The sequence below is a fragment of the Idiotropiscis lumnitzeri genome, chromosome 13, assembly GCF_059441095.1.
Source record: "Idiotropiscis lumnitzeri isolate Australia: NSW breed Sydney's pygmy pipehorse chromosome 13, RoL_Ilum_1.0, whole genome shotgun sequence".
NCBI lineage: Eukaryota > Metazoa > Chordata > Actinopteri > Syngnathiformes > Syngnathidae > Idiotropiscis > Idiotropiscis lumnitzeri.
In genome coordinates this window covers 7,349,588-7,377,515 of record NC_142403.1, presented here as the reverse complement: position 1 = coordinate 7,377,515, position 27,928 = coordinate 7,349,588, and the positions used below count along the sequence as shown (strand labels likewise).

The following is a 27,928-nucleotide window of genomic DNA, read 5'->3' as shown; positions in this document are numbered from 1 at the left end:
CGCACAAACGTGTAAATGGATAAAAAATAAATTCCGACCATTATCAGTGAAAGTAAGGACTGAAAGACTGTACATACTGCAATATTCATTTTAAAATACTGTAATTTTAGTCCGTAGCTAGCAATTTCTGAAGCCTCATTTCCCCTAAGCAATATGCTTGCTACACCATTTTAGTTTATTTTTTTGGCGTTTCCATGGTAAAAAAAAAAAAAACAACAAACTGTACCGTAACCGATCTACTTTTCAGCACAGCATAGCGCAACAGGCTAGTGCAGGGCGGACAGAGAGGTGTCATGAAATGGGTTGCAAACAAAAAGCTGCACTGAAGCAAACCCTGTGAAATTATGACGTCTCGGCGCTTGCTTAAGAATTTTTCAGGAGTATGTCAGCGTGCGGCATTATTATTTGATGAAATCTCAACATTCTAAATTTCTAAACTTGTTTCATATCATGAATATTGCTACTCAGGAATTGTGCTACATCATCCATACGTAGCTTAACTCGGCATAGCTGACATCACATCGGGCTTCTTTTGACAGCAAACTAATAGCGATGAAATCCACAGCACCTCTGCTGCTTGAGTAATCCTAAACATAACCCTGCAAGGAGTACGCTCCATTTGGTCTCAAATTCTACCCAATTGGTCAAATTCTCAAGATCTATTAATCAATTGGTATGCCCACAAGCATGATTAAGATTGCCCAAGTAAAATGAAACAGTTTGATGTAAATGCGGCTCAAATGAAAGGTTAACTTTTTCCATTCTGGTGTTTGACAAAATATTTTGAAGGCACATTCAGTACAGTACTTCTGGGTCCCGGGACTGGCATAAAGAGTGGCTTGTATGCATTTGAACGCATCAGTCGGATCCTGATACATGGAGATGGCTCATTTCAAGCTTCAAGCGTGGGGCTGCTCTCCATGCAAGGGTTTATTTAAATGAGGTGATTTTTGATGTCAGCAGGGAGGTGAGGCAGTGAGCTTTCCGCTTGTAAATCAACATTTTAATTTGGACTGGAGATCATCATGAAAAAGCCTGTTGGAGCACACAGGGAGTTCAACATCATGTGATTCGAGTTTGTGCAAACAAAATACAATCCGAGCCACCCCTCAATGCATTTTGGGATGAAATGAACCGTGTTTTGTGTTTGTAAATATGCCAGAAGATTTAGCGAGCAACAGTGCAGTCAATAAGGACGACGGGCGCAAAAGCAGGATAATCCTATATGCTGTGTGCACCATGGCATCTGGCCATCTGGGCTCAGCCAAGTATTGGCACGACGCGTTCGAGGGCCAACAAATATGCATGATATGCCACAATAATCATGACTCAGCAGCTACACTGGGACTAACCCCGATGAGCGTTCATGAACTCACATATGGGTTTAAGTGTCGGAACGTGAAGGCTTTATTGCAAATAAGATTGAATTAATAAAAGGGAATCGTTTCTACTATTTCTCATCCCAAAATATTCAACATCCAGTACATTTGACGAGGAATGCAGTGGTGCCTTGAGATACGAGATTAATTCAATAGGTGACCACGCTTGTAACTCAATGCGCTCATACCTCAAATCATCTTTCACAACTGAAATGAATGGAAATGCCAAACGGGTCCAGCTGTCACTGTAAGTGAGTCACTAATATACATTAATATCAATCATTTTTCGCAGAGGATAAAGAATATATGCTCGTGTTCTATTGTCTGTCTACATGTGTTTTGCCAGCAGTGTGTGTTCAACATCTGTTCCTTAAAACGGAGATGTAGATGCTATCTGTTAGCCCATCCATGGCGATTTCCATTATGAGTTAGCATTAAGCTAGCGGACTTCCAAGGCAAAGTTGAATTTAGCAGTAGGAGCGGCAATAGACAGTTTGAAGCCTCCTTTTTTTTTTTTTTTTTTTTTTGGAAGAATTGTTCTCTGCCAAACTATGGCGTGTTATGGAGAGAGCTACATTAAGTCAAAGCAAAAAAAAAATTAAATAAATAAATCAGCCAAACGATAGTTCGTATCTCGAAGAACTTATCAGTTAAGTCATTTGTATCTCAAGGCACCACTTAACTAGCAGGTGGTTACTGCCAACAAAATTTCAGGCTATCCTCAAATATGCCACAGGCTAAATGATAGGCGACTGTGATTAAAAATAAATAAATACATTAAAAAAAAAAAAAAAGGCTGATGTTTCATGTCGACATGCATCACAAGCACACTCTCTGCACGTCAAACACTCAAGTGTGTGAAAACTAGGACTACACACACTGGCTCTAAAGATACATCTGTATCTATATTTTCTCCACATATACACACACACATTGAGTCTGCTCTAGAATACTGTAATATTGGTGCACGCCCTCTCCCTACTTCAAAAAGGAACTCAATCGATTGCAAACATTTGTTCTTTTACTCGACAAATAAAGCCCCGGACAGTCATGACCTCAATCAATGCCACACTGTGCCCATTCAAATCAAATGAGCGTCACATAATCGGTTGTGTACTTTTATACAATGTTTTTATAACGGAAGTGAATAAATATACTCCTCACTCATTGTTCATTGTAGCTTAACATTTAAACGAGACCATATGGTGCAGATTTTTTTCTTTTTCTTTTCTCTTTTTTTTTTTTTTTTTTTTTGTTTAGAATTTGTTTAACAAGCCAACAATAAAAATAAATCACCACAAAACCAAACGTAGAAGCAATAACAGTGTTTGTGCTTTAAAGTCTTTTAACTGCCATGGCTATTTTACTAGAAGATTTGCAGTTTCAAGTTCATGTGAGCATATTGGGAGTTTGACACCACGACAACTGAGTAAATGTTCTTTTCAATTTGTGCCCAATTGATAGATTTGGACAATTTGTTTGGCTGGAACATTCAATAATACAGTATGTCAAACGAACATTTAGTAGCTCGTCTAAATGTCGTTTAGTGAGTATGTTACTATTAAGGCATTGCAGTATCTTCTTACATTGTAGATTGATACGGTAGATACTGGAAGATGATTATGCCATATACTGAAAGTGAAAGTCAGAAGTCAGCAGGTTCGGTTAACAAAATAAAAAAAAAAAAATAGATTTAGACTAGACTTTAGATTTAGACTTCAGATGGCTGCTAACTTACTCCATGGATGATTCAAGATTGGTTTGCAGTTTTTAGCTGTTAGCAGGTTAAATACTTGGGGTGAAAAGTGAGCAGGATTTAAAGATACAGTACTTTTGGAGAAGCCGCGTGTAGATTTTGGGAACATGTTCAGCAATGTTTCATCCTATTTACGAAAAACGTAGAGTTGGTTTGGTACAAATGCTGCATTGCAGAGAACTGGGCAAATTGGTCATCAAAGTTGAAGTTCCTACGTATCGAGTCAGGACAAAGTTTTCCTGTTTGTTTGATGTCACACAACTACGGCGGTGCCCACTAACCCGCCATATAATCTATATTAGGCTGTTTCTATTAGCTTTGTCAGAATTTGCTATCCCATGTTAATGTATATTTATATATATCTAAATCATTATGTTTGCCCCCCCAAAAATTCTATTTTTATCAAATGCCCTATGCGCAGATTTTCCATTATGCAGAAAATTTTTTGGGGGTCGTAATTCATATTTTCTAAATGACCTCTTCCCGACTTCTTGGCATTTGTGAGAGCAGCAGATACCGTACCGTTTTAAAATGCAACAACACTGTAAGGTGTAGATCTATTTTAGAAGGAACACTTTTATATAAGAAAGAGGAGCAAAGCACTCCCCCAAAATGCAAACAGTGAATCACTAAACCTTCAAGATGTATGCAAAGCACATGAGCTGGGCTTTTTCCTCTCGACTGAAACAGATCTTTAACAAACGTGACAAGATATTTATATCTGTGAGGGGAAGCAAGGCTGTCTTCTGTACATAGTCATTTGATTGAAGTCCAAATTAAAAAGCAAGAAAACATTGTTAAGATAAAGATATGTTACAGGTGACTTTTCGATGTTTGACCGCCTGATTCGAGCTGTTAATCAGGGACACTAACTAAAAGCAAACAAATTGAGGTGACTACTGCTTTAGATTTTTTTTTCATAGTAAAATGAGGATTTTTTTTTCTTCCATTTAGCTACTCACAATACATTCAAAAAAACATTGTTATGGTAATCATCTGCACTGAGAGAATTGGCACAGTTGTTTCGTTATAGTGAGATAGATAAACAGATGCAAATATCAAGTGAGTGAAGCTGAGCGTTTGATATGATTGGACGCCAGGGAGTGGGAGGGGCTGATTCATCCATCAATCAAAAAATAAAAATGCAAATAAAGAAACCAACAAATAGTATTTACATGAAGTACACCGTGACAAAAACAGAAAAATAATGATTATTTTCCCCTCTTTGCCTCGCAACAAACTGCTCCCGATTGGAATCCAGTCATGGGCGATGCTGCCAAAGACTCGTAAATGCTCTCGACAGTCACATAGTGCTCGTCGTGCCGCCGCTAGTACGCCGCCATCAAGGTGGTCAGAGCCAGGACCAGGTACCGGCAGGCCATCGGGACGTGCGCACTTCCTGTACTCCCGTAGGGCGCAGTGTTGGGGGCTGCGGGTGGGAAACGAGACAAGATTAGTTGAGGTGGCGCCGTCACTCGGCAGCAAACTTAACACTGACACATGGACAAGAATCCTGTGAATGACGCTATCGTCTGATGGAAGTCATTCCTATTTTACCCACTTTGAGTTAGTACAGTTGGCTTCTCTGAAGGAGAAGTTTTGTTACATTAAAAAACAGAATTGCATCAGAAGAAAAAGTGCTGATGTTTGATCTTAATGAAAAAACAAATCTGTGCCTTTCAAAGCCTATTTTGGGAAATATTATCAAATCTTTTCACATTTGGTCGTTAAACATTCCTCATATTAAAGCACAGTAACAGATTAATTGAATATGTGCAGACAAATCCCATTTAGTCTCTTCTTTTATTTTGTGAGGCTCACAAATTGTTTCATCTTCAATGAAGTGTTGCACGAGACACAATTTTAATTGAGATCATTTAAAATATTAATGATGCTTCTCAAATAAAGTCATATTTTAAAGTCATGGACAAGTTTAATGATGAAATGAGGTTGAATAAACATGATTAAGAGAATCGGCAGACAAATGTACTTCCGCTCAAAATAAAATGAGTTGTGTTGAGGTTATTGAGCTACAAAAGTATGAAGGAACTAATTTTACCTCTGCCAAGTACAATTTCTGGGAACTTCAAAGAGGTGTGACACATTACTTTTAATTCCTGGTGAAAATACAGTAAAACTGTAGATACTTTTGCTTGATGTTATAGTCCGCTTGCATTGGAGCCAAAAGTCAATCCAGAAGACAGAACGGGCTCTACGTGACTAGACATGAAAAAACAACCTTACACAGATGACGGACAAATTTAAGTTTGTTTAGGTTTGCCGTAGGTCTATGCCAATATGATTTCATTTTTTTCTGACATGTGCTGTGTAGGTATAAAGATGTTAAATATCCCATACTGTGAGAATGTCAAACCTATGTTCGTTAGTGTTAAGAGTAATTTTCCAAACTCACAAAACTCATCTGTTAGGACAGCACATCTTGACTTGAACTAGAAGCACATTATATAGTACAATGATGCTCGTGTTCAGGGCTACCATTATTAGTCGACTAGTCACGACTACATCAACGGGCAAATACGTCGACAACCAATTTAATATTCTTCAATATTATTTTTGTAGTTATGCAAATTAACAACCCCAATGGTCAGGACCAGCCCAGAAATACACCATCCGTTCGGGAAAATTCACATACTTTCCCCAAATTCCCGATGATCACCCCGCCTCAGATGATGGTAATATCAGATCAGCTGCTCACTGTCGCAATATGATTCAATATACACACGATTCGATGAGACAACTAATCGTGATGACCATCAGTGACTTGTTGACTACCAAAATAACGCGAAGATAATATGGTATCCTGAATGATATTCTCGACTCAAGTGACTTTTTCCCTTTTCTTTCGGCTTTTGGTGAAACTTTTCTTCTGAAACGACAGCAGTAAAAAGGGAAAAATATCCACAGTGGAGTAAGACTAAAGCAAGGCTTCTGTTGTCGTATTTCTCTTATGCATAACATTCTTCAGCTCCACACCCAGGCAGGACTTCTCGACCAGAACTTCAACCTGAATTCTCATTCGCTCTCTATGATTATTCTCTGGATCCTGGACTTAATCGCTCACAGAACAGAGAGTCCTGATCCCTTATCACGGGCTATACAGGCTCCCTACAAGGCTGTGTCGTCTTACCACTACATTCATCCTCGACATCAGGGGTGTCAAGATCCAGTCCTGGAGGGCCGCTTTCCTGCATTCTAGCAATCTCTCCCAGCTGCAACCCACCTGAATCAAGTGATAAATGATCAGCTCATCAGCAAGCTCTGATAAATCCTAATAAGTATCCTGCTCATTTGAAACAGCATGTGTTACAGCCGGAAGAGATGGAAAAGATGCACGACACCGGCCCTCGAGGACTGGAGTTTGACACCCCTGCTCTACACTAATGAGTGCAGGACCTCACAACCAAACTCATGGTGATGTTTACTGACGATAGAGTTTTCCTGTCCCTTCTGTCGGGCCCCCTCAGCACCATGGACCTGCTCTGCAGCAGTTTGGTGAGTGGTACAACAACTCCTGGTTGGAACTGGGCATCGGCAAGCCCAAGAAAATTGTGGTGATCTTCTCCAGAAGACAGAAAGAGCTAGCGGTCATGAGCTGAGGCGGTGATGAAGAACAAACACTTGAGGACCATCTTTCATGACCACTGGCGGTTCTCCTCCAACAGAGGTGATCCTGAGGAAGTGCCTTCAGAGAATTTACGCACTGAGGAAACTGAGTTGTCTAAATTCAGTAACAAAATCCTTTCATTCTTTCACACCTTTTGAGTCATGTATTGTCATTCTTGATGGTCTGCTGGTACTGGTTCCGACAACCTTCAGGAGAAAAAACTGTCGACACAGTGTAAACAATTTGTTCGGCGGGATCATTGGACTACCCACTTGATCTCTGATTATTGTCTATGAGCAGACGTTTCGTGGCATGAATGCGTGCATACTGAAGTACTCCTGAGACCCTTTTCCCGGCTTTTGAGAGGATGGCATGCGGTTGCAGCTACATTGTCCGACCTGTAAGGCCCAGAGGGGGAGCTCAATCTTTGTTCCCTTGGATTTCCTTCTGCTGAACACGAAGAACTCTGATTTCAACAATGGAGTCGACGTGGTCTCTGAATCACATGATTCTTTATATAATTGATTTCTATGAGAAATGTTCGTTATTAGAGCGGTCCAAATCAAAGTTGCGCCATGGTTGTGGTGCCACTATAGTAGGTGATCAGTGTTGAGTTTTCCCTCATAAAAGATAATTTGAAATCAGTATTCTTTTTTACAAAAAAATTGCGTTGCATGTCACTGCATTGCTGAACTAATTCGCTGGGTGTAGGTGTTGGGGATTTTTATGGATGAAAGTAACTTTTAAAGTATAATGTTCCTTAAATACTATTACTAAGAAAACTAAATACTTGGGTAATGTAATTTAAAGCTGAGAACAGACACAGGAAAAATGGCAAAATAAAGACGGGGCTCATGTCATTCATGTACATTTAATTTCTCAAGAAGAGCATTTTGAGTTGTGATGTTTAAGTGATTGGAAAAAGTAGAACTTCAGGAGCGAGAAGAGATATGGCTTTGTCCTGTTCGTGTGACCATTAGAAAGCCAGAGTAATTTGAGCAGGCTTCTCTTGGGAGCTGTGTCAGACAGGGCAGCATTTCATTGGGAGGGGCTACTCCTCAATTCCAACTTACTCTTTTACCTCGTAGCTCAATAAAGCGCGCAGACGCACGCGCCGAGCCCGAAGAGGCAGTGCAAACAAGCCACGTTCCACCTGGGGAAATCATGTGGTGCAACGCCCATATCAGCAGGGTGTCTCTATTTACACGTCCAATATAATTAGTTCAGTGTAACTCCTTTGATGTGGACCTCACTCTATGCAAACACTCACCACCCAAGTGACAAGCATAGAAGCACACACATACAATTAGTAGCCCATACACATGTCTACATGTCACACTTTAAGAAGACTGGACTGCATTTTTCACTCTGTTTGTGCTGTATTGACAAAAACAGAGTGAATGTGATTTTTAGCCAACAAGGAGCTTGTATTTGACAATGGCAGGGAGAGAACAAAGTGACACCTGTCCTATTATCACCTGACAGTAGTGCTTTTATCTGCTATTTTCACACATTATTTGCTTCTACCAAAGTTGTTTAGCTATTATGGAGCAAATTCTGTTTCCACTGGCAGACAGAGAGAGGGGGAAAGCATCAGTTTGAGGTGTCCAAATGAGAGCACAATTTGATGACGCGGGGCTCTTTGGTTCTTGTTTTTCCTTTTGTCTTTCCAGTTCTATCTTTGTCTCATCTTTCTTTCTTCCTCAGTAGCGCGCTCTCCTCTTCTCTCTTCTCCAATCGGCACTACAGGATAATGACACAGTTTTCGGCGAGTGAGCCAAGAAAAGGTTTCCATGGCAACAGCTCCCGTCCTGCTCAGCCAGCCCAGTGTTTGCCCGAGTCTGAGAGCTCTGCATTGTGCTCCAGCCACACCACAGCGACATCAATTGGACAGGTTTCCCTCTTTCATTTCTATATGCAGTTATTATCAGCCCCTTGCTAATATTGTCATTTGCATAACAGCAATAAAGGCCACATGCAATAGGAAGTCTAGAGGCAGGTAGAAGGTTTGTCAGAGTTACTTGCTCGCCGCTTGCTCACAGTATTTGACTTTAGCTTATTATCTCTTTGTGTCACTGTGAAAAAGCAAAAGCAAAGCCTCCATTGTTTCCACTCTGTGGGCTTTAACTTGCCATTCTAATTAACTTGCAAACCTGGAACTGTCTTACAACACCATTAATGTGCTTATTAACATCAAGGTGAAAGACAGTCAGAGGAAGTGAGTCTGTGTGTGAGTGTGTGCGTGTGTGAGTAGGGGAGGGGGGGGGCTGATGGAAGCAAGAAGTGAAATCAAAAGAATTGAGAGCGGTGAAAGAAGACAGTGATTGAAGTGAAGCTTCTTTGGGGCTTCAATTTAATTGCCATGTACATCAGCGCACGGCTACAATAAAGTGTCAGCCCTGAGACAATATATCGTAAAATAAATAAATAAATAAAGTATAACAAGGTGCACGAGCGTTGGGATGACAACACAACTCCAAAGGCAAACGAGAGCTCAGAAACGTGCACGGATGAAAGCGATATGCTTCAATTACTGTTTTGCAACACAATGACAATAAAAAGCCTCCGCAAAGCAAGACACAAAGTCATGAAAAACAAAACCTGCTTTCGTGCTGTCGTTCTGGACTGGAGCCATCAGCGATAGTCTGCTGGGAATACGAAGCAGACTCCCCCTCCTTGTCCATCCCCTCCCTTATCATTCCAAACCTCCACCGACAGCAGTTTTGTCATCCACATATCATATGTACAACAAATGTTAGGGCCATGAACCTCACTCACTATCGACACAGACAATGAATCATACTGAAATATGCAACAGTGACACTCTATTTGGAGTTTGTGCGTAGCACCATCTGCGTATGTGTGTGCGTTGCAGAGGAACACCCTTGTGTGAGAACCATTTGCACAAAAAAAACCCTAAATATACACACACACACACACACACACACACACAAAATTGCCTCCCAGCAATATAATGTTGTGTAATATCATCGTCATCGAGTCAAACTCAGAAAAAAATTAGGAATGGATTAGTCATTACTCTTCTGAGGCTAAATAGTTTAAGCAACAAAAAAAAAGTAATTTTTAAACACAATGATTAGAAAGCAAACAATGCCTCAAAGCTCTTCCAAGACGGCATTTGCATGGTTTTTAAAGCGTTAGTCCTCAATTTTTTTCTTTACCCAGTGATTGATTGGCAATCCTCCTTGGTTCAAACTCCCTGTGACCCTAAAAGAATACGCTAAGCAAATAAATGGATTGGAGGATAAAATGTAGCTAGGATATAGCAATTCCCATCATTCCCAAGCATAAGACAGTTCATTAAAAAACAGCCTCTTCCTTCTCCCCACTCTTTTCAAACCTCCCAAAATCCAAAGTTGGCCAACAGATAACCTGTCAAGAATCAAGGAGACTCACTGGTGTGGTTGTATTGATTTGTGTTTTAAATTTCAGCTCTTTTATTGCTGAGTGATGATTCATCCCTCGACTCGGTATAATCCCCCAAGCAGGTCGTTAGGAGTGACGCGTGGACAGGCAGTAAGCCAGCCAGCCAGGCAGTAACCCACTCTCCCAAAGGACACTGCTTCAGATGGGCTCCAAACGTGGGGGGGTGGGGCTTAGCGTCCTTGACCATCAACTCAGTGGCCTGTGGTCCCGTCCTCACGGCTCGTGCGAGAGTGCCCACATGTGGCAAAAGTAATCCTGTTCACACAAGCTGTATAGCGGGTTAAATCCCTCCAGATGCAAGGGTCGCAGCAGCCACCAAAAGGATCTTCAATGCACTGAAAAAGCTGGGGCAAGATGGTTGGTCGATAACCACTCAGGACATTTAGTGGCGGTATCGTCCGCCCTCAAAGAATGTGTCGCCATCCATTTTCTTTTCACAAGCTGTGCCTAAGGCCCTTTTTCAGTACAATCATTCCAACAACAAACAGCACGATGAGTGTCAACCATGTGTGTCACGCTGCATCCAAGTCAGTCAGCCTGAGACATTGCTAACTAGACTCACTGACCCGAGAGTCTAATCATTTCTAATCCTGTTCTCGTTCAAGGCGAGCGGTTTTGATGTTCGAGATTCATCACCTTGGCTATGATCAGCGCGCGCGGCAATTCCTCGGAGCACTCATTCGCATGCACCTTCAAGCTCATTAGCCCCACCAATCATTTGCATTGCAGCAAGTAATGAAAAGCCTCCATTATCAAAATAGCCTTCAGAGATCATTTAACTGCCTCACAGCAACCCCTCTCCCAGCACATCATAGTACCTGACCCAGAGCATTTATGAACACCCAACTGAATGCTTTTTGGGTCTGAAGCTCTAATGGCCTCTCAGCGGCGGGCTCGGAATGAGGGAGGGAATGAGCAAGCGTGGGTCACCTGATAGCTGGCTGAGTGAGCGGGGGGCCTCTGATTGAAGGGAGACTGGCCTTCAGCTTGACTCAATCAACGAATCAGTGGGGTATCTAGACACATGACATGGTGAGCTGAGGAAGGAATCTCATTAGGGAAGGCATTTCCGGAGTTCTCCTTACAGATTGCCCTCCTTGTCAGGATGCCTCGAGTCCTTGCTTGACTCTTGTGTCTTAAGCAGTGTTTATTTGGATTCCAAACCTTTCACAGAAAAAAGTTACCAAGTTATCAGTGGAGAGAACTGGAATACCCGAATGGCCTGCTTTTGTGTTTATTGCACCCATCTGTTCAACTCTTGATGTCTGGAATTTGGGAGCCTGCAAATGATGCATTTTACAAACACGTCTCCTGGGTAAATCTTTGTTTTAAAAAGATATTTTATTATTTCCCCCCCAGCACCTAGAGGGTAAACATTCCAGGAATAAACAGAAAGAGCTGAATTTTTAATCAGTCTTTCAAAAAGTATAATTACTCAATGACTTTGACTGCTCCCTCTAAATCTGTTTAATGTTTGAGGCTTAATAAAATGCACAGGGAGACAAACAAATGGTGTCAGCATGCAGCAAATTCCCACAGCACCCCTCACCAACAGCCCACCCCGCTCTCTAATAATCCCCTTCTCATATTTGGGTCTCTCATGCCCACTCTCGCTAATAATTCCCCTGCCCTGTCTAATCGTTAATTCTTATCAGGGGGTTATTTCTGTGTTGCAGACACAAAGCTTTTGCTGAGTCAGTTGCTGTGCCCCCCCTCCGCCCCCACTGTGATGACAATGACAGTCTGGCCACTTATGAGCAACCCATACTAGTTCCATTCCCGTGAGTTTCTCCATCAATACAGCCTGATACCATCTGATCTCATGCCAGGAAGCAACCTTGTCTTTCTGTCCTCCGTTTCATGCATTGCCTTCTGTACGTTCCGGAAATAACGATTCCTGCTGTTATGTATGTAGGATTATGATAACATTGCTCGCTGTTATCGTTTCCCGAGATGGTGCGGATAACACCGCATGCGTGAACTGTAGGGCTACGTGTATTTTGGTCCTGATTGATTTAAGATAAGTTTATCGCTGCCAACCGGCTGGTTATCGCTTCTCTCACCTGAGGCTACTTGAACCGGACTTGATTTCGCTTCACGTCGAGCTCACTCATTCCGAGTTGCAGCTTGAACTTGACCGGCCGGTCGGTCGGCCCTACTGTCTTTGCCTACTCTGAGCCGTTCATTGATCTCACTCAGATCATCAGCCGTTTACAGAAGTTGCGGGACCAAATCAATTGCCAAGTGATTAGCATGGGCAGTGGATTATGTCTTGCAGCTGCACTGCATGAGGCAGGAAGGAGGAGAGTCACAACTCAATCGTGCCACATGCCAAACAGTTTGTGCAAGCAAAATATTCCTAACTCTCAGCTTTGGATAGGGCACGCCCACAGGCTTCGACGGTGTCACACATGAAGTATTCCATTATTAAACAAACACAGAACCAGAGGCAGTGAACACAATACAGTCCCTACTCCCCACTTGGCTTCCTCCTGCCTGCCTGAGGTCCAGATAAAAGCTTTAGTCTCCTAAAGAGAGGAACATTGATTCAGGAGTGGTTCCAAATGTTCCTCTCACACCACATACAACACCTACAACAATAGTGTACAAGTAGCTTGCTTTCAAATTCACCTTCAGAGCCGGATAAAATCCACCAGGATTTACCAGCATCTCCTGCTGCAATATCAATAAAAGCATGAAAAACTAAGATGAAAGAATATACAGGACTAAATAAAGAGCACTTTTGACGATGTGTGTATTTCAAAAGAGAAAAGAAAGCAACAATATATCCATTTAATAAGTAATTAAATACAACTCTCACTGCATATGCATATGAGTTCAAATTCTATATTGGGTGAGTCTGTGGCATTTGATATTATCGCCAATGTGGAAATTTGCCAATTTGTCATAGAAATCGGTTATCAAATAATATTTTGGGGTAAAATTAAAAACGTGGAAAGGTCATCATGTGAAACATCCGCGTGTGAAATTGATTTAATTCCGATATGATATATTACAATGACTCCAGGAAAAAAAAAAATTAGTCAATGCGGTCAGAATGCCCACCTCTGCAAATGTTTGGTATTGTTTAGCATTTGTGAAGCAACATTTTAACATTCTGAACTGCCATGCAAGTCAAACTGCAAATATAAACAGAAGTTAACCATTCCAAAATGCCAAATCAGCTAAATATTCACAGCCTTTTTCCTTAGATACTAGCTAAGACGGAATGCAGCAAAAATATTCAAAGGTCTAGTGCAATGTCATGCATGACAATGGTTTGAATTTGCCACTTTAAAGTCACATTTATCCAATTAAATACTTCTATTTAATCTTGCTTTAGAGGTTCCACTGTTTTAAACAATGAGAAAAGTGCGCCTTTCAAGGCAAGCAGGTACATTTGAAAGTTAAGTATGATATACAAGCTCATTCAATCTGCTCTGAGTGCATTCTGTATAATGGCTTAGAAGTGCTGAGCTGTGTGCTCTTTGTGCAATGACAATAATGTTTAGCACAACAGAAAAGGGCTGATCATCATCTCACACTGAAAAGTGTCAGCCATGATCTTATCGATGCATGTAAACACCTCCTTTAATTCAGGGTTCCTTCAGAATTTTCTGTGTAAAGCCACTCCAAAAAAAAAAAAAAGCCTAAAACCAATACGTAAGGTAAAACAATATTGACTTAGTGATGCATTTGAGCTGAGTACAGGTAGCAACAGACGCTTCATAGCCAAACAATTCACATGCTGTGTCATCATCATCTATTGCCTTCATTCCAATACATATAATTATAGCAGAATGGCTAAGAGTGCTAGTTTCGCTTAATCTGTCGAGAAAGTAATGATCAGAACACCACAGACAATTTATTAAACAATGTCTAATTAGTTAATAATCTAGAACATAATTATTGAGTTTGGATACCAATTAGGGCTGAACGATTTATCGTTCTGGGACAGAAATCGTGTCAGAATTTCGAGATCGTCAAAGCTGCATTTTTTTTTTTAAGGGCTCTTGTGCCCCACGCTCACAGAGGAGGTCACACTAACCAGCGCCGTACTGATTAAAAGAAAAAAAGTGTCGAGCTGTCGCCCGCAGTCGCGGAAGTAATTAATTTTGCCGCTGCTTGAATGCTTGGCGCCATGCTATCTTGCACCGCAGCCGTGCGGACTTTATTTGTACTATATGCAAGTCCGTGCACAACAGCAGTTACGAGCTGCGTGATGCGGATCATCTACTGCGTGGCGACAAATAAACTACCCCACAAAGTAGCGTTTTAGCCGAGGAGGCAAACAAGGAGTCGCTAAGTGTGCTGATCGCTAAAGTGAAATAGAGTCGGAATAGAACCAAAATAAGTGACTCGGTGAATTTTCTCTGAAGTCTGGTTAGAACCGCATGCTCTGAAGAGCTATGAAGAGAAATGTTGTATTTCAATCAATATATATCTTGACATAAAATAAGACGACTGCTACATTAGCAATGTAGCAGCAGCTCTCAGACAGGAACACGGAAACGGCTGACGTCATTATGACGAAGAGGTTCAATGTCAAACGTGTATTAAATATTAATTATCTCATCAATAATATTTGCACTATTTTGCAGTCATGAATTTTGCGTTCTACACAACAATACGTATCAAAATGATAGATTTTAATCAATGTAGCTAAGTGGACAATGATTTTATTGACATTTATATACAAAGAACATGTAAATTAGTACTAAATATAAAACATTTTGTGGTTTAAAAAATGCATTTTCATATACACAATTACACATAAACAGAGAATTTTACTTGACGGCAAGTAGTTATTAAAAACTTGAGAAAGACCTGCCCCTCTCACAAAACCTCTTTAGTCTCCTTGCGTTATTCCAGTAATAGCTTGAATTGTTTTTTAATGGTGTAATGGCCTTTTGTGTCATTTTTGTAAATGTCACTGTACATTGAGAAGAAAATCGTCAAATGAATTAAAATTGCAATAGCTGTCAGTTTTTTCCCCCCTAAAATAATTCAGACCAATTACCAATGCTGATTTAGTGAGCAAATTCCACTAAGATTCAACTCCATATTATTTCAATAAGCACCTTCCTAAAGCACTTTAATGGTACTTAAAATACACATACATGTATATATTCTTGAGGCGGAGTTACAAATCACTTTTTTACATTTATTTTAAAAGACTCCAAGGCTTGCTCTGATCTGTAACAAAGAAGTGTGTTACTCATCAATCTGCTAAATGTCATATATCAAAGCGAATGCACCACTGCGCTCCACTACAATGTCATTCAAAAAAGCAAGGCAAGTGAACAATAACAGAATGTCTTTGATATTTCTCTGTGATATCAAAAGCTTCTAGCGGTGAAAGGCACATTCCCTCGTATTCAGCTGTTTCATGTTCGTATGCAGATCTACGGCTGGGGCCCCACTGGGAGTCGCCCACCATCAAAAGGATCTCTCCATGTTAGATGGCATTAGGAATAACAAAATGGCATAATCTGCAAGTATGCTTTCAAGTGACATGGTTCAGGATTCCTCAGTTCCAATTAATTAAAAGGCAAAGGTGGCAGACCTAAGATGGGCTTGTGAGATGCTCAAACACGTTAGAGCAGATGAGGGAAAATAATAAGCAAATTAATTCAAGGTGGGTTTAGGACTTCTAAGGCCATCATTCTGGGCTCTACGTCCTTTTCCAAAGGCATTTCACAGCATGCTCATTGACGTTTTCTCATTATTATGAGTGAATGTAAAAAGGGCAGATCCTTGTCAAGATCCTTGAATAACTCATCAGCTGGTAGGCCCGGGGAATAGTAAAGAGTTAATAGTTTCTATTTGGGGCCTTGGGGGCTTTGCCCTTAAGCACTTGCATTTTAATTCCGCGGTTGTATGAGAAGAGCTCGGCTAAAATGAGAAGCGGCTGAGCTGTGCAGGGTGCAGGAAAGTGTTTGTGCAAGCGTGTGTGCAAGAAGAAGTGTATCATTGACTGTCAGCAGCAGCCATCCACAACTAATGCGCACAGCCATACGCAAATCCTACCATCAAATGGGACACACTTGGCTTGCAAGGACTTGTAAAGTTTGCAGACCTGCCAACCTTTGGAAAATAATTCTAGTGCCACAATACCAAAACCGCACACACGTATGCAACGCAAGCACTCAGACAGCCACACGCACACACACGCACACACATAAACCCTACTTGCAAAGGTCGGCATCTCATCCCAAAACATGATGGTCGTACAATTTCTCCTTTTGAATAATATGAACCATATGTAAATTAGGGCCCGATTGATTAATCGGACTGCTGATTAAATCAATCGATTTTAGCCCTTCTAACATCAGTAAAAATCATCAGCAAATTGGCAGATGTTTGCCGATTGTTTGTCCCGTTATGTATCTTAATCATTTATAACGTAGAAAGATAATATCTTCGAATAATCTTGTAATTTACAACAACAAAAGAAAACAACATCAATCTTCGAGTCCTTCAATATGTACTACGTGTGAGAAAAATAGTCATTCATTGGTTCTGTCAATCAATAACGAATGAATTTTGACTATTCCAAGCAATGCTATGGGGAGCATTGCAATCATGCCCCCCCTCAAAAAGAAAATAGTATAACAAAAAAAAAACTATAAATGTGACAGTTAAATAAAAAATACTGATAACACAAACGCATATGGCCAAGAGTGCACCATGTAATGCATGCTGGGAACCAAGTCACATTATTGTCATTACCATGGATATGAACAATCGGTAGATAGAGGTAACTTGGGCTACGTTAAAGCTCATACGGGCGAATTGATGCTGCCTTCCATATTGACAGCACATGCTTTGGCGTAGACAAAAAAGAAAAAAGTAAACTTCATGAAAATGAATTGAGAAATGTGCAAGATATGCCCTGCGCTTAAAAAAAAAAAATTGTATTGTCTTGTATTTTCAATGCACATGCATTACCTTTGATGGAAACGTTACCGCCACCGATGTCACTGACCTCCTGGCTAATGTTGTATCACAGCGGTTGAAGCGTTTATGCTTTTGTGACAAGATGATGGCTTGCCGATAACAGATCTGATCTAACGTGGGTAATGAGCGCTCACATTAGCATTAGCACGTTATAAATTAAAATTTTGATTGAATCTTTTTCTGGCCTCTGGTTATTTGTGTTTTATGAACAAGTGTAAAAAACAATCGCGATCAACTTTAGGTAATTTTCAGGAAAATGCTATATTGGCACATACGGGGGGGAGGCATGAAATTATTTTAGTTTTCAATCAACCAGCCCATGAATTGGTAATCTGTTTTTTTTCTTGCCAAATATTGGAAACGTCCAAAAAAAAAAATCCACAATCTAATTATGTAACATTATACAAGGTGGCACAATGTGATTGGAAATCAAATTCTTTCTTTGTTTTACAGCGGACAACTCACTGCCACCTCTGCTGGTACACATGAGTACTACACTAAAATGACACACCTGACAGCCATTTGTGTGTAGCTTTGAGTGACAAATTGTCAACAAAGATGCAGACCCATTATAAGTACAGGTTGATAGGTTCCGGGGACCAATTATTTATTTATTTATTTATTTATTTTACGAAGAATGGATTGCTTTGGCTGCTCATTTATTCGGCAATGGACTGAAAGTGCAACCTTTTTAAAAAGAGTAAGTGGAAAAAAGGGAAGAAAAAGAAAATAACCACACAAACAAACAGTGTAACAACAAAAAAGAGAATTGGCCATGTGCTTTATGGAGCATATTCTCCCATACACGCTAAAGTCAAATTGTTAAAACACCTTTGTTATGCTCTAACAAGGTGCCGTGGTTCTCCCATCTCAGCTTGTGACACACCCACATGCGTAACCGGTGAAAATCCATTGATACTCTGAATTCTGGGGATGCCTGCAAGTCCCACATTGTGTCGTTTTCCTGAGAGGTGAATTCCAAATAGAATGATTTGAAATACACGTCACACTTTAAATTTAAATTTGACTTTATGAAGTTATATACTGATCGGCCCAGTGATGCGCGCGGCTCATCTAGTATGCTACATTAAAGGAGCCCTCGTATTTGCATTGTGTATTTAATAGATTCAATAAAAAGATATTGAATCAGAGGACCGTGCTCGTGCCTGATTGTATATTTGGATCGAAAAGCGAGTGAGCCGGGCGTTGTGATGGATTTCATGACCGGCATATGTCATATGCAAACAAATAATTAATGATCTAAATTACTATTGTCACCGTTACAATGATTGCAGTTTTTTTTTGCGGCACCTTCAGAAAAAAATCCAAATCACCAGTATGAGTCAACAGCTCGGCTGTCACCAGCAAAGCACAGAGGCAGTAGATTAAATCAAAATGTGCAATATATATAATATTTTTGTTACTGTATAATATAACACAATAATATATACAGTACAATACAATACAGTAAAATACTTAATATATTTACTATCCCCTCGATGAGTTATTGTCTGGTTGGGCCATACTAATTTGCACTGATAGCTTTCAGTATTAGTGTAAGGTTAAACATCTCTTAGCTAAGCCAGAGAGAACTGGAATTGAGCTGATAGAACTAACCTTATTTAACTGCAATACACCCCCAACCCCAAAGAGAATGCCATTTCTTAATGCCATGACCTTTTCTAACCACGTTAAAAAACTTCAAGCTCTTCAGGTGAGGTTTGTCAATAAAAAAGATTTGGAAGACAGCGGGAAAGTCGGTGGATCTACTCTGCTTCTAATAGGGGTTATTATCCAGACCTGTCGTCCGTTGTTGGTCTGAATGAGAGCTTTTTCCTGAGGCTTGACAGTGATTGAAGAAGGTGTTGATTTTAGTTTAATTTATTTACAAAGTATGTCGTCGGGAGAAGCTCTGTGCTTTGCGCAAAAAGTAATTCTAAACATTGTGCAGAAGCAAACCTACCATGAGTGCAAAGTTCACAAGAGAGAGTGCAGAGGGAACACCACAGATATATTCTGCCAAAAGAGCTAAATGAGGAATGAAAGAAAAGACGACAGAAAGGACTCTGAGAGGTTAGAACACCTCACTCAGTGCTGCGCTATAAGGACAGTGCATATGGATCCACACAGTCGATAACACCACATTGTTGAAGGTGAAACAAGTCCAGAAAGTCAATAGGATTTGTTTAAAAATCCCTTTATATTTGGACAGAGACGATAACACAAACGGGGGGGAATCCTGCTTTGCGAGAGCACCGTTGAGTCCTCCTGCCACACTTCTGCCAATGAGAGGTGTGCTATTTGTCTGCAGGGTGCTGTGCTGAGGACCTTCTTGAATTCAGATACGGCCAAAGCCAGCCGATGAAAGGCCAAGAAGAGGCGCAGCACTGACGCCTCAAAGACACTTTCACGGCAATGTTTAAGCGCCAGTTCAAGTTCAAGAGGCCAAAAGTGACCCAGGGGCAAGGCAGTAAGTAGTGTTGTTGGCAAGACCAGATAAACTAAGACTAAAGGCCTCTTTATACTCCTGCGTTTGTACAGGTGACAACAGCCGCATTAGATGACATGACCGACTCGTTGTGTCACGTGGTTGTATCATCTGATCATCAAGGTCCATTTGTCCGGGCAGGCAAATGTTCCAGAGTCCCCATTGTTGTTGCTTTTTAACTTGTTTCGCAATGTAAAAACCGCCATGGGAATCGGCCCTAAAATGTAGAGCAAACACCACCCGGTGGTGTCCCAGCAAATACCAGCCGTAGCGACACCCCCAACTTGGAGTGAAACTTTATCACATTCTCAAAACAACGTTTGCGGGTTGCACACAAGGCAAACTGCTCGCAGTGATGCCGCAGTGACGTCAGTGTGGTTGCTGCTGCCCGTGCGAGTATAAAGAGGTCTTACAGCAAAATCAAGAGCAAGGAAATGTGTGACAGAATAAAGAACCCGACCATAGCAGATTGACACAAAAAGTAGACAATTATTTGGATACCGACCTGCTGGAATCAAAAACATTCAAAACAGACCAAAAAAAGTTAAAAAAAAAAAAAAAAAGGATAAAGCACTGAAGCATGATCGCTAAAGAAAAAAAACTTCAGCTTTTTCATGTGGACAGACAAAACTAGATGGAGGCAATGGATCATCCAACAACTGACAGAGTCACGACTGTGGTGTCCTTCAGCAAGACACCGATCCCCTGAACTGCTCCCCGGCAACTAAGTTTCCCATTGCTCCAGTGTGAGCCACTATCTATGTTTTTGGTGTGTTCACTATTGTGATGGGGTAAACAAAGCCGGAAAATATCATGAATATGCATGTATTTATCATGACAATAAAAGATACCTCTAAAAAAGTACCTTAAATGGCAACATCTAAAGCAGAACTTTTACAAACAGTGACAAATATTCGGCGCATGAATTCTGCATTTAAAACGATTAAATTACCGTACAACAGATCGCATATCTGAATAAAGAAGGAGCACAGAAATGTAAATATGCAGCAGTTTATCAAAACAAATAAAATGATATTCTACAAAACAGACCTGACTGCGGCTGCAATAGTGCACAAATGAATTCCAAAGCGTCGAAACCGGTTCACTTAAGAAAACAAATGAGCATTAAGTGCATTGCAGGCTTCTTCCTCAGTGTGTGCCAGTCAGAGTTTATTTCGAATAGAGATGCTAATTACAGTTCAATTCCCACCACTTATCATGGAGTGACATATACGCACCCTGTTCCTTCAAGATTCAACTACACGGAGAAATGGCATGTCATGGGTGGGTAGGATTCCAGAGGTTTAAGTATTTTAAGGCTGGTAGGCTACAAAGACTCCACCCCCGCTGGCACACTCGCATGAAACACCAATAATCTGCTGGAAGCCAGCTGTCGTATTTGAATACCTTTGAAAACCCACACCAAGATGCCAAGGCCTCATACGTGGAGTAGAACATGATGGGAATGTGATGCGTAAAACAGAAGTACAGTATATTCAAAATATATCAATGCTGAAACACGTCATTAAAATATATATTACACTCGTACCTTATTTCCATCCTTATGGCATAAATGAACTTTTACTGCCCCACTAAGTGGTAGTCGTTTACTTTTTTTTTTTTGACACCGTACACTAAGAAACATAATCAACGCCAGCCAAGGCTCGTTACAGGAAACCTTTGTCAAATTGCACAGAGCCGGTTAAAACCTCAATTACTTTCTATCTCACTCTTGACCATCCTATATTAGAGGAGCCATAGCTTACTTTTAAGTGTTTACAAAGCACACGCTCACTATTGGCCATCTTTCATGTTTTGTCACTGGAAAATGTGCAAGATCATACAGAGTGTGCGGGAACACTATGAAAACTCCGTAGCACTTCACTGTAAGAGCTCTACTTATTGATCCATGTGGCACCGACAACTGCGTAAAAGTGTGTGTAAAGCATGTATTGAAATAGATTGATGGTAACAAATAATTATTTGGAGAATGATTAGAAACGGAAGAGCACAAGATTCTGGGACATCAAAAAAGTCTGATGAGAGTTTTCCGCCGAGTGTTAACAGGTCAAATGCAACGCCTCGGTTGTGAATGATTGCTGAAGAGGATGGCAAAAACTTCACTTCCATTACCACTGAGTGTTCACTCTCTTACCTCAAAATTACTCCCATTTAACTTCGCCGGAGAGTGCTCCTACCACATGAGAGAGAGTGATGGTGATGTAAACTGCACAGTGTGAGACCACCACCATCAACAAAATTGGACAAAAAAAAAACCAACATCTTTTGTGATTTACTGCAGCCCTTACTGTAAGTGTGGGGCTTTCTTCAATCATGCTCCTTAATGCACAAACCATTAGACTCTGTCCAGAAAAAGAATATACCCTGGTGTCTCAATTATAGACAAAGACTGAATCTCTACAGCAGCCTTCTGTGGCCATAAAAGGAAATGGCTATCCATTTTCTGCTTCATCTCTCGCGCAACTCAGTCCTGTCTGCGTGTTGGGAGCACCAAATTCCTCTTTCCGACTGAATTGTTTCATTAATAACCACAAGTGCTGTGGCTGGAGTGCCAATTAAAGTTGGAAAAAGATTTGACTAAAAAAAAGATGGATTTCTTTGTCCCATAACGAGTGATCATAACATCTTCGCGTGTGTGGAAAATGTTCAACTTATGAGTAAGACTGCAGGTTTAAAAAAAAAAAAAAAAACACTTTAAGGAGAAACTGAAATTTGTCACAGTACACTGATAATGTGTCTCGATCCTCTAGTCAGAGATGAAGAGGTGTGCAGTCTGCAAGAACTAGCTGGTAAAAAAAAGTCATATTACGTCTATTCTCGTGTGTTGTGGTTGTACTGTTGACATGACTGCATATGTACACAGTTAAAACAATATATTTTCTCCACATCAGGTAAAAAAAAACAAAAAACAAGCATGCCAATTTTCTGCCTCCATGAAAACATTCTAGCCAATTAGAAGCCTCAGAAAACTACAGGCTTCCACCAGGAGGTCCAAAATGGGTTTAAAAGCAGCATGATGTCATTGCATGAGATAAAAGTTGAGAAGATAACATTTGCAGTTGTCCCCAACCTTTTTTTCTGCGTGGATCGGTTCATCCAACTCCATAACTTTTGCTGGCCAATAGAAGTGGGGCGGGCGCATATTTTGTAAAGCGGATTTTGTAAATGGTATAATTTTTACTCATTTCACTAGGTTGTGTGTTTAATATTAGCGGAATGTGACCGAGACAATTTGCAGTTTGACATGCGTCAACTGCAAGTTTAATTGTCTTTTAACTGTGCGGCCCGGTGCTTGGGGACCACTGATCTGAAGAAGGTAAACATCCATCCATCCATTATCTGTACCGCTTCTCCTCAGTAGGGTCGCGGGGGGTGCTGGAACCTATCCCAGCTATCTTCGGGCAGTAGGCGGGGGACACCCTGAACTGGTTGCCAGCCAATCGCAGGGCACACAGAGACAAACAACTATTCATGCTCACAGTTATACCTAGGGGCAATTTAGAGTGTTCAATCGACCTGCCATGCATGTTTTTGGAAGAAACTGGAGTACCCGGAGGAAACCCACACAGGCAGATGGAGAACATATAAACTCCACACAGGAAGGTCGGATCGAACCCACGACCGCTGTTGTTGTTGTTGTAGTTGAATCATCTCAGGCACCTGAGGATATCCTTCAGAAGCGCTAGACTGCCTCGAGGTAGACGGACGAGCTCGTCCATCGATTGGCCTTGCTGCCGTTGGTAGCGGTTGATCTGTAAGGCGGGACACCTCAGCCAGAGGTGCTCCGCAGTCTCCTCCTCCTTGTTGCATAGTCTTGCAGTTTGGGTCCTCCGTCTGGTTCGTTAGATGTTGGCACCTTCGGAGGGATGGATGGTGGCCGCTTCGAAACCGCACAAGGTCCGTGACGTCGGCTTTTGATAACTCGGCCTCCTTTTGTTCGTCCGGAGCTTTTCTGCTGCTGCTGTCTCTCACTGTGAGGCCATCGTGCAAACCAGTTGGTCCACCGTGCCGCCCGAGGTGAACAAAAGTTAAAAAAGTAGATTCTTCTATGCTTTTGGAAAATCTCACTGATCATTGTTTGCTTAAATTGTAGTTAACCTGTAGATGGAAGGTCAAAATAGCAATATACCTTTCTTAAAAGTACCAGCTGTGAGGACATGACCTTCCTTTTGCTTAGTGTATAGTATTCATCGGTACGGCTTCTTTTGCTTGAGTTGCATTTGTAGGTTTGCTTTCACCCTGGTGGTTTTCAATGAAATCACAATTCACAACTGCATGGAGAGCAGCAAAAAAAAACAACATAATGTTCCTTTAAAGTTACTTCATGCTGGCATGATCTTATTGTATGCTAATGCAAATGCCATCGTAAGACATGGGGGGTGATGGTCAGTGAAGTGGATTTGAATCCCTAGCCTGCTTTGATGTTTCACCATGTAACGCTCATGAGCACTATGAATAACTAGAAAGCAGAGGATACATTTGATGTAAAGGGTGTATTCCCCAGGGACGGAGCAAATAGCTTTGAAGTCATCTTTGGTCTCAAGTCTTCAACTCTTTATTTACAGCTACAACAACTACGGGACCAGAGGTCAAGTACTCTGGATGACATGCACACATCTGTTTATCAGGCACTTGATTTTTTTCGAAGAGTTGACTCTTGGCAAAAATGAAGGTCAGCTCTAAACAAACCATGAGACCGGAGGGAGGTTGCAGAAGGGCTTGCACTGCTCTTGATCTTCCTACCATAGACTGATAAGGCTGCTGGAAAACGCACATCCAAAACGGATTATCTGTGTGGGTAGCTCAGTGGGTCTGACAGCCGGCACACAGTGTTAAGTGAAGCAGGCGAACACTTTAACGCTGTATTTTTGCGCCTGCTAGGGCTGGCTGGATAATTCTCCTCAGAAAATAGAACCTTATCAGTGGGATACGGTCCCTCCTGATGAATGTTTCATAAGTGCAGTGTATTCATACTGCCATTAGCCGGGGGTGACTCGCAAACCCAAGGACACAGTTGTCCAAGCTGACAATGTTGTAATTGCCACTTGACACACTTCCACACTTTTAGCTTGTGCATTTGCACTACTACAATTTAACAGGAAAATGTGAACGTTTGAGAGATTCCACAGATCCATTTATCTGTAAAATCGACAACATTTTACTTTACGTTTACTCGAGTGTAATATCTTTTTTTTTTTTTTTTTTTTTTGCTAAAAATTGCAGGAAAAGGTGTGTAAGCTACTTTTTCTACCGCCAATAACATTCATTTACGTGCATGTGTGTGTGTGCCAGTAAGACTTAATGTGAATGGTAAATCAAGTTGGACTTGGAAGCAAGTGTGGAATAGTTTAAAACATACTAGTTTATTGTATATTGTTTCATTGTTTTCCTGCATAAATAAAGCAGATGGATGGATTGTTTTCGTATCCTCTCCTCATCGGAGGAAAAAAATACATTTCGTACATAAAGAAAACATGCTTTAATTATAAATAAAAATGAACAAAAGCATTACAACAAAATATCTGTCTTAGAGTGTGCCTCCTAGTGGGGCCGGATTAAAACATTTAATGGGCCGCAAGTGGCCCATGGGCCATATTTTGCCCATGGCTCTTTTAGATGTTTCCCTCCTCCAATACACCTGATTCAAATGATTCAGCTCACCAGCAAGCTCTTTAGGAGCCTGATAACGATCCTGATCATTTGAATCAGGTGTGGTCCATTGAGGACCGGCGTTTGACATCTGCAAATTAGAGTGTCATATTAAAAATAAAAAGCATGGCTTGTAATTTGGGTCATCAGCATTTTATGTTTACGCATCAACAAACTGTGGCTATATTAGGTGACACTGTGGAGAGGAGTGAAAAATAAAAATAAGTCAACGTCATGTTAGAGGTTTTAACAAAACAGCAATGAGCATGGGTAGTTTTTCATTCATCCCAATTCCGTAGACAAAGTATTCAGAACCCAGAAAGTATAAATCTTTCTAGAACGATCCAATACAAAAAACACAGGTGAAGTCATTTTTGGATTAGCTTCACTTTCCCAGAACCGTGTGGTCCATCCATCGTTTACATAATACTGAGAGTGAGAGTCTTTAAATAGTGGCTCAGGTCATTTGACTTCTAAGATCAGCCCAGATTTGGGAGCGCAATAAGTGAGTGATCTGAAAATGTTGCAGGATTTTGAAAAAATGACGTTTCTCTCTTTGAAAGCTTGTCATAGATGTTGAATTAAGACAAAAATGTGATTTCCAACCACTGCCTTTCTTTAACTTCCCAATAGCTACTGACCCATTTAAATGAAAGCAGCCGATCAGACAGATTTCCAGCACACGTGAAGACAAAGTAGCGTTCCGTTAAATCGCGTATGAGCAACACAATCCGGACTGGGATGTTGGCCTATCGTCAAATGTTACCGGCGTAATTGAGAGATGATTTATGTCACAGATGCACCACACATCCCACTTGACACAAGACCTAAGGAGGTTTTGCATACAGTAGGTCTCGCACAACATTGGTTCAAATTCCACAATTTGGATGAATTTGAATTGTTTGTATCTGTAGGTTTCACTGTATTTCTTATCTCAAAGATGACTAATTGTAACGCGTTGAAGGGCCTCTACACTCAAAATTTAGGTGAGCTTCAGGGTGTCGTTACTTCTCTAACTGCAGCGTTACAGCATTCATAAGTGGAGTCTTTCCTTAGCTCCTCATTTACAATCACTTGAGGCAAAGGTTTAAGTATTATCTTCAGTTCACGACATTCAGCCTGCATGTATTATTTTTATGGAGAGGAAAAACTGCAGAATAGGAGTCACACATATTATGTATAATGCATTTTGCGTTCCTTGAACCAGAAGTAGAGTTGACTTAAACATGGCTTAGTACAGCGCTAAGAACGTAGTTTTTCAACTGTCAAGTGATTTGCAGAAACAAAGACAAGTTCCAGCCTCTGGGAATAGATGCTTTTATCGCATATCTACATTTCATTTGGATGACAGGGTAGCAGCAAGCCAGCTGCTTCGGGCCACTGGGTATTATGTTGAGCTGAATGGAGGCAAAATACACATGCTGGAGATAAAACAAGTTTAAGAACAGTTTTGCCCTCAAAGATACAGTGGATATAAATGTCTACACATCCCTGTTCAAATATATTTTTTTACAGTATACTGTATACTATGCGGGACGGTGGATGACTAGTTAGCACGTCCGCCTCACAGTACAAAGATGCAGGATTCAATTCCAGCTCCGGCCTTCGTGTGTGGAGTTTGCATGTTCTCTCCGTGCTTGTGTGGGTTTTCTCCGGGTACTCCGGTTTCCTCCCACATTCCAAAAACATGCACGGTGGTTTAACTGAACACACCAAATTGTTCCTTGGTGTGATTGTGAGTGTGAATGGTTGCTTGTCTTTGTGTGCCAAGCGATTGGCTAGCAACCAGTTCGGGTGTACCCCATCAAGTGGCCTAAGCCTATCAGGAAAAAAAATAAAAAATAATAATTCTGTCAATCAACCACGACCAACACGCAGGCGATTCTGCAAGCGCCATGGCCGTAGCAGAGATCTATCAGGAGTCGTTTAGTCAAATAGTTCCATATTATTCTGCCATTAGTTGACATTTCTGTCATTCACTTGCCACAGCAGGACACAAAGCCCAATCACACAACCGCATGATATGCTATGACAATTTTCAGCCAATCCCAATGTACAGGAAGTTTCCATTATAGAGCTCCAGATGTCACATGAGAAATCCCCGCATGTATTTGTTTACGCAGCCAAGGTGACAGGACCGTAGCGGCGACAGTTTACCAGTCAATATTCTGTCTACGTGAACTCACTTCTCACTTTGATAAAAAGAACATTACGAGTGTGCAGGTTGGAATGTCACAGATGCACCACGAGTGCTTTTTCAACTATTTCGACGGCAGATGCAACTGGTGAGTTCTTGCATTTTACAAAGGCTTGAAAGGTTACAAATTTTCAATTACAGGCCGAGTAAGAACTGCATGGCTTTAATCTTTGAGACGAGCATATTAGCACTAGCAAGATCAATTATGCTGCCTTGGACCAAGGGATTTATAAAATAATATAGTATGTGAACCTTTCGATATGTTGGCTCATTTATTTGTTAAAATTTAGGAAATGCATAAATATGCATGCTGAACTGTCAAAATGTTCATGTTAACAAGGAGTTGGGCATCTCATCTCATTCAATGTCGCAAATGATTTATAAAACGTTCGCCAGATGTTCGCCA

At 40.9% G+C, this 27,928-nt stretch overlaps 1 protein-coding gene across 2 annotated transcripts in view; it reads right to left on the bottom strand.

The window, feature by feature from the left end:
• Positions 1 to 163: 163 nt before the first annotated feature.
• negr1 (neuronal growth regulator 1) overlaps positions 164 to 27,928 on the bottom strand; it is a 136,376-nt gene continuing 108,611 nt past the window's right edge. For both annotated transcript variants that reach the window (XM_088312966.1, XM_088312967.1), the window contains one exon: positions 164 to 4,564. In XM_088312966.1, coding sequence (XP_088169092.1) covers positions 4,464 to 4,564 — 101 coding nt within the window. In that variant the 3' untranslated portion in view covers positions 164 to 4,463. The remainder of the gene's footprint in view (positions 4,565 to 27,928) is intronic.